The sequence below is a fragment of the Siniperca chuatsi genome, linkage group LG19, assembly GCF_020085105.1.
Source record: "Siniperca chuatsi isolate FFG_IHB_CAS linkage group LG19, ASM2008510v1, whole genome shotgun sequence".
NCBI classification, from domain to species: Eukaryota; Metazoa; Chordata; class Actinopteri; order Centrarchiformes; family Sinipercidae; genus Siniperca; species Siniperca chuatsi.
Genome location: NC_058060.1, coordinates 13,509,939 through 13,522,153, shown reverse-complemented (window position 1 = coordinate 13,522,153; position 12,215 = coordinate 13,509,939). Strand labels below are relative to the sequence as shown.

General features: G+C 41.3%; 1 protein-coding gene across 1 annotated transcript in view; it reads left to right on the top strand.

Annotated features, from left to right (window-relative positions):
• sema5a (sema domain, seven thrombospondin repeats (type 1 and type 1-like), transmembrane domain (TM) and short cytoplasmic domain, (semaphorin) 5A) overlaps positions 1–12,215 on the top strand; it is a 117,088-nt gene that overhangs the window by 97,797 nt on the left and 7,076 nt on the right. The window contains 4 exon segments of the mRNA XM_044177004.1: positions 6,653–6,862; positions 9,020–9,190; positions 9,405–9,560; positions 11,885–11,929. Of these exon segments, the coding sequence (XP_044032939.1) occupies positions 6,653–6,862; positions 9,020–9,190; positions 9,405–9,560; positions 11,885–11,929 (582 nt within the window).

The window sequence follows — 12,215 nt, the reverse complement described above, 5'->3', positions numbered from 1 at the left end:
AACTATAAAACTTCTCAGTTATGAGTCACTTTGTCTGTGCTGCCATAGGCCAGACCACTGCGCATACCGACAATTTAAATGATGTTTTCTGTGAAGCAATATGCCTATGAAACAGATATGCCTGCCTTATTTAATCAATATCTCTCCATAATGGGAATGAGTTAAGAGTTCAGTCATGCTAGTTTTATGTTGCAGCAGTAGTATTATCAAGCTTAAAAAGGCTTTGAAATCAGGCATTCATCACAGTTTTTTTTTTTTCCATTTGCATCTCACAAAGACAGAAGAAGACACACTGAGGGAAAAATGAAAGACATTTCTGTAGAAGGTTGTGAGTTTGTAATTTTGCTGGCTTTTGTCGATGAGTGATGGCTTCATTTCTTCCCAGGGAGAAACGGTGGCATGTCAGCAGCTTGATGTGTTTCACTTCAGCTGATCTGATATCAAGGCCAAGGCCTTCTCATGGGCGACAGATTAGTTTCTCCTGCACGGATGTCATGAGCAGACACTGAGTAGACACAGGACAGTGCTGAGGGACGCCTCTGACGAATGACAACCATTCCAGTATCCTTATTGTCTTTCTGTTTTCCTGTCCAGCTCCCTCTCCCTACAGTCAGTACTCTCTTTTTCTGTGAACATCTCACTGTTTGTCAAGAAAGAAACAGAACTAGTTGAGCTAATATGTAAACACACAGTTAAGTTATACAACACATCTGGTTCCTGAGGTGCCCGTTTCTACAGGAAACTTCTGTAAAATAATAAATGTATATGTAAATTTAGATGGCCAAAATAATTCAGAATAGTTTTTGGCATATAAATTTTGGGGGTATTCACATATTTTCCATGTATTCCTTATTTTGGTAAATCAAGGTTAGGGCACGAAGGGCACGATAGTGCACTTTTCTCCTAACTTTTGAATTAGGAGAACTGCATTATCGCACATCATGTATTTCAATAGGAGAGGTTGACTGTAAATGTAATGTATCACAATATTTATTGAGTTAGAGAAGGTTTTTGGTGATTAGACATGACTGTGAAGTATGTTCATAAAATAAAGGCCCATGAAGTTTGAAGACTACAATGAAAAAAAAATAAGAAAATGTCTCTATCTTCGACCCTCCGCCGAATCTTCATTAATAGTGGGTACTTGTGAGGGTGTGGCTTTATTTTGAAAAAATAATGATGTACACAAAAACTATATGTACAATTGCACTTATTATATTGCAATAAATACATAAGCTCATGCTAAGCTGTTGATGACAAGATCTCTTCCTATATATCTCTCTCTGTCTGTTATGCTTCAGTTAAGTGCATAACCCATGCCCTCTCCCAGATTACTGTAAGATAGAGTTCACAACCTTATTGCAATTATCCTTTGCACCAAATTTGCAGGGTACCATTGGACAGCCAATGACACTCTGTTTCACCTTTGCCCCCAATATGGCACTCACAGAGTGGCACAGATTTTGGTGACACAGAGTCAACAAATTAGCAAACCAGCGTAGGGGATGAAAAAACACAACTGCCTGTCAAAAAAAAAACTACTTTGTCAGCACAAAGCCACTCCTTGCTCAACATGCCTGCATGAAATTATGGCTCTGAGCTCTTAAAAACATCTTAACAGAAGGTTTTAAAAGTACCTTCTAATCAGGTTTCAACAATTAAGATTAACAACACCCAAGAAAGGTTTCTGGTCTCACACATTCTGATTAGTCATGAACGTGTCTTCGCCTGTCTTCTCTGACATTGGTTCACTTTCTGCTTTGATGCTTTTTTTTTTTACCAATCAGACTGGATGCTAACTCAGAGTGGAGAGCAGTGCTGTCATACTTCAAACTACCAGAGAGAAGGAAATGGCTGTTTCTTTGATGGAAGCAAGTTTCCTTAGGTGGAAAAAAATCAATCGTGTTTGTACTGTTTGTTGGCAATTTCAGGTTGTTGGAGTTGGTTCATTCTTTTGAAAAGCACCTACAATTATGACAAACACACACTTGAAGCCCACCACTGCAGCCAGCAGTACCAGCTGGTATTCTGTGTTATCTGTGATTGTATTGGCAAGAGGGATAAATGGAGAGAAACTGGTCTTGAGTGTGTTCACTTAAACAAAAAACAAGAAAAAGCTGGTCATGAGAGCTCATGTGCCAAGGTCATACATTTGGAATTTTACATATACATAAATACATACTTCAAAAAGTTACACATTTATCTTGAAATCACTTAACACACCAGTGCTTTGTATTTTTAATTGGTTTTAAATTACAACAACTTTCTAGAACATACCATAGTTTTAGACTGATTTTCCACCTTCCAACCAGTTGCGGGTTTCAGTTCATTTCACCACAGCATAAATATCAATGTATGGTGACTTAAAAACCTGCATGTGGACGGTAATGCATCCCAGTAAACTTATTTAGTTGCCTTAATTTTCTTGTCAAAGTTGTGTTATTGCTGCAGTTTGGAGCAGCAGGGACTATTTTCAACGCCCTCCTTGATGGTGTATTCAAGGGCAAATTGTCAGCCAGAAGCTGAAAATCAGATCTTGCTGTGTTATGTTGTCAGAAAATCAAACTCACCAGATAAACAATAAGCAAACACTGATGTTATGAAAACAATAACATGAGTTTGGTTGTGTTGTTGCATTGAAAGGTTTCTGTTTCGCAGCTGACTGATGTGAGATGTTGGCAGTGATGGAAACAGTACGTGATTTGAAGTTAATGGTCTAGAAATGCAACCATAAACTGGAGTTTAACCTACTGCAAATCCCTTTTAACGTTGAACCCTGCAAACGCCACAAAGTAAACAAATATGGCTCGTGCTAGTAGTAGGTCTAATATTGTGCTTTCAGTCCTTTTATCCTTATAAGCCCAAACATTACAGACTGACACTGAATAAAACCCCCTCAGTACAATAAACTTCTGCAATCGAACCTGTAAGTGGGGAGTGTTTCAACAGAGGACACCACAGTCTGAAGGTGCAGGTTAATCCTCCTTTTAAAACAAGCCACGCCTCAAGTGAATTCATGAAACATCCCATAACATTCAGTAACTCCCTGTGCTCATATCAGGCTATTGTTCTTGGCTATTTGTGCGTCTGTGTTTCTGTACATGTGCACTGATCCCTCATGCTCTTCAGAATTGGGGTTTTAATTGTGTACTCACACATTTTAATTAGCTCTTCCTTGAGGATATCCCTCTGGAGGGTTTCTGGGTCGACTATCTCTTGGCAGACCTCAGGACAGCTCAGGGAATACTGTCATGCTGTGCCACTGTAAGCGACCAGAGGCCCTCATTTTATGGTTTTATATAGCTTGATATATGCAAAAACAGCCATACAGTTTTTGGTATAAATTTGGAGTGTATGTTTAAACACACACACTCAACGAAATCGGTTCCTCCACAGGGAGACATTGCCAATTTGATAGGGAAAGTAAAAGACGAGGGAGGAAGAGTAATGGGGAGTAAATGTGCAGTTCTGAATCTAGGACAGTCTGGAAGAAGCACTTCTCCACTTTTTTTCTGTCAGTGTGGTCCAGTGTTGCTCTGATGTCGATAAAACTTTGTTCACACATGCCAGTGCATCTCTTCACTTCACTGCTGAAGGTTAACGATTTTTCCACATCTCCGTCTCTCACATCTGTCTGTCTCAAAGCAGAGTTGTCTCTCCAGTTTGCAGATGTCATCTTGTCTCCATCTCTGCCTCTATCTCTCTTTTCCTTTGAATGCCTTTACAGTTGCCTATACAGTACATTATATTGCATGACATTGCGTGTCTATGTGGCCTCTTTTTCCCCACACATGCATACTTCTATATTCTCCCTCACACACACAGAAGTTCATAAGTTTGTTTACAGTGTATTTTGCCTTTGAGCAGGGTGTAAGGTTGAGCAATGGGAGGGAGGAGGGAACCTTTTTTCATGTCCTATTTTCTTTGCAGTGGGGAATATTGGATGTTGCACTGTGTCCTTTTTAGTTTTGGCTCAGCGCAGCTCGTCAGGAGAGCGAGGATTAATTCTCTCCGGCTGTGTGTGGTTCTTGTGCAGATCGATAGATCCAGTCGCTACCTATTTGAGAGGGAGGGCACCACGCTGTTTGTTTTTGGCGACGGGAGGGCAGGCCCTGTGAAGTTGCATTAACAATACACAGTGCATCAGAGCAGTCTCAGGCCAAAGCTTGAGTACGCTGAGTGCTGTGTGTGTATAGTGGGCACTAGCGTAATTAAGTATCCATATTTTTATTTGTGCATATCTGTATTAGTGTGTGCTTGGACGTTTGCGCACATGTGTGTGTCCAAATTAGGCTCTTGTAATGTGTATGCACATGTTTGCATGCATGAGAGGGATGATTATAAAGAACTCCATTGCCTTTAGAGTAGCAGTCCAGTCTCTTGGGCTACAGAGGGCTTGATAAAGACTATGGGTCACAGTGGCAGGCAGGACTGTCCGTGCCACTGCCTGTTCAGAATCGATAAAGAGCGGGAGCCTCGACGGGCCTGTCAACACTCACGCCAGCTTGATGCCGGGGTGAGTCGGCCTGCGCACTGCCAAGGTCGGCCATAGTTATGAAGAGGTCGAGGATTTGGGCTAGGTAAACACACTGTCCTCTCCCTGAGAATACAAAGCAGCCGCGCCACACTAACTGTCAGTGAAAAGAGCACGCTGACAAAACAGCGAGGCCAGGTTGGAGGACAGAGAGAGGGGAAGCAAGACAAAAAGCAAGAGAAGGTTAATAGGAAAGATAGACAGAGAGGAAGAGAAGGATAGAGAGAGGCAGTGAGCAAATAGATGAGATAGTGATCAGAAAAAAAAGGATAAATCAAGAGATTATAAGGAGAATCAGACAAAAAAAGGACGGTTGCTGGGGCATGACCATGTGTGGCATGGTTTAGGATCCAAATGTGTCTGTTTCAACAACACAAAAATGCTCTTCCCTCTTTCCTTTAAAGGCAAAGAGATAGAAAATGAAATACCAAGAAAGAGCAGAATGACGCGAAGCAGCACAGACACAAAATGAAGTCTTCCATTGTTATCTGAAAAAGTAGATAATAACCCAGTTTGTCGAATGAGTGAATCATCAGAGAAGTGCTTGGACAGTGACTGTAATTTCATTGGAGGTGATTATCATTCACTCAAACAGATGAGTTCACTCTTTTCATTCAAAAAGGCCAGAAGCTTTCTCTCTCTGCTCATTCTGCTCATTTCCACGGCACTGATTAATGCATGCAGTAATTATAGTTTAATAGAAATTATGGTTTCATATTTCATTAGGAATCCTCTATTCGACTCATTCCAGATGAGAGTACACAGATTAATCAGCTGATGTTGTTTGATGAGGGGGCGCGTTCGCGTGTTGACAGGACACACTCAGCTGTCACTGAATCCATCTTTAGAGAATGACAAGAGGTCTGTGAAGAATTAAATGATGGATTACATTTGTGCAGCTGATTTCTGACACCATCAATGTGGTATCTATCTATGTACGGGATTTATCCATCTGCTGCTCCATTCTGTTTTGTGTAAATTTTTACTCTGACTTTTTTGCTCTGTGGCAATAGTACCACTAGTACAATATTTGAAATAGAAAATACTGAAGTACAAATATAATTACTTTTTTTTCATTCAGTCCTTTTACTTCACTTACTTGAAAAAGTACTAGTACACAAACAAGATTAAGAGTCTACAGCCATGCTAGCGGCTCTGTGAGGCTGTATTTTGTGCTTTGGGCTAAATGCTAACATGCTCACAGTGACAATGCTAAATATGCTGATGTTTATCAAGTATAATGTTTATTTTAGTGTGTTAGCATGCTAACATTTGTCCACCTGAGGCTGGTGGGAATGTCATTAGTTCTGCAGATATTTGGTCATAAAGTATTGGACAAATTGAAAGTTTGACCTGATGATGTTGCTAATGAAAAAAAATGGTTCAAATTATTACAATTCATCCTAAGGGAGACTTGAATGTCTTTACCAGATTTCATGGCAATTCATCCAATTGTTGTTGAGACATTTCACTCAAAACCACAAATGTCAACCTTGTGGTGGCGCTAGAAGAAAAGTTATAAGGCTTCATCCTCTTGGGACCATGAATATCTGTACAAAATTCAAGATCATTACTTTCTGAAATATTTCAGTCTGGATCAAAGTGGTGGACAGACAGACTGAGATTGCCATTGTTAGAGCCATGCTACTACCATGGCTAACATGATCTTGAATGAATGAACTGGCTTCTGTGTTTCTATCTGCCTAAGACATCAGTATAATTTCATGTATAATTTAGTAAACAGATAGAACAGATTTACAGCACCTACAAGCCTTTACACTGTATGCACATGGTGTTCAAATAGTTTATTTTCAATGAAGTCTGTTGAATTGCTTTACAGCACAAATCACGATAAAGCTTTTAGAGTATCTCTAAAAGCTTTAGAGTAAAGGCACTGTTATCAAGGGCTGCTGTTGACTCTCTGCCCTCTTCTTCAGAACAAATGCACACAGTGATGCCAGGAAGGAAGGACAAATATCATCCGGTTTCTTCCAGAAAACAGCAGGGTTTTATAGGAAATGCTGAGAAAAGCTAACAATACCACAGGCCTGGCGTACAGTAAAAGTTGTTTTGACAATAGTCTCATTATTTATGTTGTGCCCACTCTATTCCTAACAGGAGAGGTGCTTCGTCTTGGGAGGATCTCAGGCCACACGGTGAACGGTGGCTGGTCGTCCTGGAGTTCCTGGTCCCAGTGCAGTAGAGACTGCAGCCGGGGAATCCGCAGCCGGAAGAGGGCCTGCAGTAACCCAGAGCCCAAGTACGGAGGTCAGACCTGCCTGGGGCCAGCACAGGAGTATCAGGAGTGTAACATCACCCCTTGTCCAGGTAAGAAATGCACACATATATTGTACACGTTATAAGCCAGTTTTAGTTGCAAAGACACACAAACTGTACACAAACACCATTGGCACAATAAACACACAGGACACACAGAGATAAGAACATTTACAAGACTAGAAGTTAATTACTTTGCCAGCTCTCATTTTCACTCAAATAAATACACACTACTCCAGACCATACTCAAGCTATGTTTTTCCTTGATTAATAGATAAAAAATTACAGTGACAAAATGCCTTACCAAATCATCAGGAACCACAAACGAAATCAGTTGCAGATAAGAGGTGTGACGAAGACCCCAATTTACACCAGAAAGCAAAGAGACAATCCCTGTGGCGCTCCAGTATGTAATTAGATTGCTGAGTAATTATGCTGCCAGCTATGGGAGGCCTTATTCTGTTGTGAAAAGCCCTGAGACAATGCATTTTCAACACTCCTCTAGAGGAAGATGGCGAGAGGAAGCTTTCTAATTAAAAGAATACTCTGTCTGACAAAGGAAGTAAGCTGTCTAAATGGAAATCCAGTGCTTAGTTTGGCATAAAGCACACCTGGTATCCAGCACAGATGCCAAGCCGACAAGCAGGACGTTGTCTCAGATGATTATTAATCAAGCCCCCTGGAGTGGGGCTTAGGTATCCCACTAAAAGCATGGATTGTCGTCATAGTTGCTGCCACGCTGTAAGCAAGCAAAAGAGACAAGAGAGTGAACAGCCATCAATACAATTTTTACAGCCTGTTAATTCATTCAGTGCAAATGCATTCAGCTCCCAACAGCTTGAGCGCAGTCGCTAATAAGGTAAGCTTTTATCAGCTGCGAGCTCAGATGAAGACTTGTATGGATCTAAGAGCATCAGATTTGCTTCATTCAGGAGGGCTCTGCCTGTATGATTGCAACAAGTGTTCCCCCCGAGTAAAATGTTGAATGCACTTTGATTTTCCAGCGCCGCATCACTATGCTAATACATGTAGTACACCTATTTTGTTGACTGTAATAATACCATAGCTACAGTATGTTGATTAACAACTCCGCACCCCTGTCCCCCAAAGGAACGGACTTAACCCAGCCTGAGTAGCAATGAATACTAATGCATACTCAATTAGCACCCCTCTGAAAGTGAGATATTATTTTGAGGCAGGCAGACCGTGCCAGTAGACCAATTGTAATCCTCCTATGGATAATCCAGTGCTTTTTAAATGCATTAGTGCACTGTGAAGGAGAGAGAAAGGGTGTTATGCCTACCATCCATCTGGTTTGGAAACAAATGAATCCGTGTTTTTCATGCGCTTGCGCCTGAGATGAGACGATCCGTCATCGAGGGCCAGGAATCGACTTATGTGTCACTTTGTGATAGAGAAATTACACTGAGATGACAAGAAGCATCGGCAACTTCAATTACCTGCACTGTGCTGCCAGCAATCATCAGGTCTTTAAAAGCAATTCACAAGTGGTTCCGAAAGGGGAATATCTCTCTGCCACAATGAAGGTTTTATCCAAATGATTGACCAGAAGGATATTTGCCTCCCTGTGATTCATGGCCAAAGATTGCCCCATTGTATTGTTCTTTTTCCTCCTCTCTTTTCATTCCTCCCAGATTTCCTTCTCTCCCTCTATTCATCTGTTTGTCTTCTTTGTGTGCTGATACTGGCGTGAATTTTCACGTGTTTTTAACCGTCTGTTGTTTGCCACTTGGCACCACATGAAGGGAGGACAACAACAGTGCATTGCAATGCTTCATTTATCCTTATTAGTCAGAGGAGACATTGTTGAGTTTGGGGGGGGGTCATGCTGTAACAACTGGCTGAAGCATACTCCCTGTCACTTCAAAACACTTACACATACAAACATATTCAAATTGCTTCATATATGTGTGTTACGCATCGCTGTTTGAAATGGCTTGGAATGACTTCCAATCACTTGATGTTCAGAGGAAATTGTCTTTTTAAATGACCTGGAACCTAAATCCTAGCAAACATGAAAATACAACTTTTATGGAATATTCTCCTAGAAAACGAGAAACTGTGAAATGTAGTGACTATTTCCTGCTCTCCTTACAATTACAGAAGTACAAAATGTTCATACTAATATAAATCATGCAGTTCTTTAGCAATAACATAAACAATGTGATGCTGACATCCTCGGTTTAGTGGACGGCAGCTGGTCATGCTGGTCTTCATGGTCCAAGTGCTCTGTGACGTGTGGAGGGGGACACTACATGAGGACGCGTACCTGCAGCAACCCCCCGCCAGCTTACGGAGGGGACATCTGCCTGGGCCTGCACACTGAGGAGGCACTGTGCAACACACAGCCCTGTCCAGGTACACCCACACACACACACACCTCCGTGATAAGCAGCTTAGGGCTCTGACTCGGCCACCAATCCATCAGAGGTTCATTGCTTATTTTCTTTAGTCTCTCTCGGCCCCTCAGAGGGCACTCATGCATGACTAATATCCAGCTGAGGGCACACGCAACTCATATATGGGTGCACACTGGACAGGCTGTGAGATATACCGTCATTGCCATTTCCAGAGAGCTGGTCCAGCTGGTCGGAGTGGTCCCACTGTGACTCCAATGGGGCCCAGATGCGGGTGCGTCACTGTGATGTCCTGTTTCCCACTGGAAACCAGTGCTCAGGAAACAACAGCGAGACCAGGCCATGCTCTCATGACTCCAATTTTATACCAGGTGATCACACACACACACACACACACACACACACACACACAACACAGGCTTCTTCTCTTTAGGAAAGTCTTGGGCACTCATGCATGACTTAACACACAACTGTGAGCACACACACTCATTCTGCACCACCCACGACCATATGCCCACAGCGGTAATTCAGTTCATTTCCAAGAATCCTGTGATAATGAAATACGATATTGATCCCTCCAAGGGACTCGTCTCAGGTCGGAGGTCAGGTTCAGCGACAGGGCAACACTTTTGGTGATGGTTGGGATTAGTGTCTTGCTCAAGGACTCCTGAGTGCAGCAGGTGATTACATGGGGGCGTGAACCCGGGTGCTACACTTAAGGGCTGTCTCTCTACTCATTCCAACAACCCTGCTGCTATATTAGTTTCATTATGAGCCTAGGTGTCTTGTCAGGCCATGCAAAAAGCACTTACACCAGCAGTTTCGCTTTTTTTCAAATGTTGGAAGGAAAGGGAGAAATGGCCCCTGTATGCTGTTTTCTGTACCTGGTCATTCAAGCTACTCCATTTTTCTTAATGAAAGTAATTGCAGTGTTAAGTTGAGTTGAGTTGTGTGGGAGCTTTTCTGTTGTTTGTCAAAAATGCAACTTCTTAAATGTCAACTCAACTGAATTAACTACATGTGACGTACTAAAACTGATAAGATAAGGGAACATAACATACGATCAACTTTATTGATTCCACACAGAGAAATTGACTGTTCGCTGACCCCTGCCCCCCTCGCTTTTTCTACATCTTTCAAGCTGTCCATTTTCACACAACTGTAGCTAGCAACCTAATTAAGCTAATGTTAGCTCCATGAGTTGTTTAAATTTTTAATGTTTCAAGCATACTTGTTTTAAAAGGAGGGCCTTGTAAAGGCATGCTAACAGTTGCAGATAAGGGACGGGGGGGCTGAATCTTCATTTCATTTCAATGAAAATTTCATTTTATAAAAAAACTCCCCAGCCTTATTTATATTTTCGTTGGACCCTCCCCATGACATTGAAAAAAACATGCAATCCCCTCCCCCCAAGATCTCAAAACAATGTATTTATGAAGAGGTACAAATACAGCCATTCTCTAACTTTGAATAAATAGTTGCTAAATAAATGGGTTTACGTCCTCCACATTTTCGAACCATGAATAGGCTCCAGCTCTGTGGCTGCTGAAGCGCCACAATATTTTCATCCCACACTGAATTACAACAAATAGCCTAAAAACAAATATGAATTAGACCAGATGATGTTGTAGACTGATGTGAATGAGATCAGATGTCTGACTGTCAGAGACAGGATTGCATGTAAAACTCACCCTTATAACCCGTGGCGCACATGAAAGAAGGCTGAAATAAAAAAGACTTATGGAGTAAGAGATAATAGGAAATAAAAGACCCTCCCCTGTTCTCCCAAAAAAGTAACTAACCCTTCCTTCAGCAAAAATCATAACACACTGTTGCATAACTTACACTTTTGCTCATGTTTGGTTTTGGAAAGATTAAAAAACACACCCTCCAAACTCTTTAAATGCCAAAAATCGCTCTTACTACAGTCTCATGCACATCGCTTTAGCATGTGGCATGTTTAGTTACGGTTGCTAAGCCACAATAAGACTAGAACTGTTTAGGGGTCAGTTGAAGAGTTGTTTAAACTCTTTCTGAAAGTCTTTCTAAGACCTATATATATATATATATATACACACACACACACACACGCACCATTAGTATTGATATCTGCTTAGACAGGCATCTCCCTATTGACAGCCAGTAATGCGAGACACCCTAGAGCATTGATCTCTGCTACACAGAGATCATTAAAGCTCCTCCTTTTAAGAAAGGATGTTTATTCACATTGTATCACTGCAAACTAAAATGTTTGTATATTCCAGAGTCCTGGATTTCCTAAACTTCAGGAATCATTCATTATTAGATTGAATAAACATTTGATTGAAACATAAATTTGTAACCTTTCTGTATAAATTAGCAGGGAAATAATAGTCATGAAAACCCTTCACAGGTCTTTACAGAATCACCCATTTGCCTTTATACCTTATCATCCATCCCCTTTAATGGGAAAGGTAGTCCATTAAGGTTCATTAGCAATGTCTTGTACTTCATTCCCTTTAATGAGAGCTGATACTTTTCATAAACCACTCCAGGTGCCACAGCTGTGATTAGCTTGTGGAGTTTTTACGATAATCTGTTTCATATTGAGTACAGCTTTCATCTCCACACTCACCTTCAAGGGTACAATTTGTCATGCTAACAGGGGTGTATATGGTTTTTGGGCCTAATTCTGCTGTTTCTTCTCCTTTGTCAGAAGTCTCGATTGCACGCTCCAGCCAGGAGGAGAGGCACTGTGGAGGTAATTTTTAGTGTGTGTGTAAGATAGAGAGGGGAGGATAACACCTGGCATTGCACATGTACAGCATCTTTGCTTTCCAATCCTGCTTAACGGCATATAAATCCAGCTGTAAACGCACCCAAGATATATTTAAGAAAAATGGTGATCTGATTATATCTGGAGATAGTCAAAGATGCACTGTATGAAATTTGTCAAGTTTTTTATAAATGCACTGCACTTCTCAAGCCATAAATATAACTTCCTCCCAAAAAGAATAACGTCATCTTAAGGGCAGTAGACAACATCT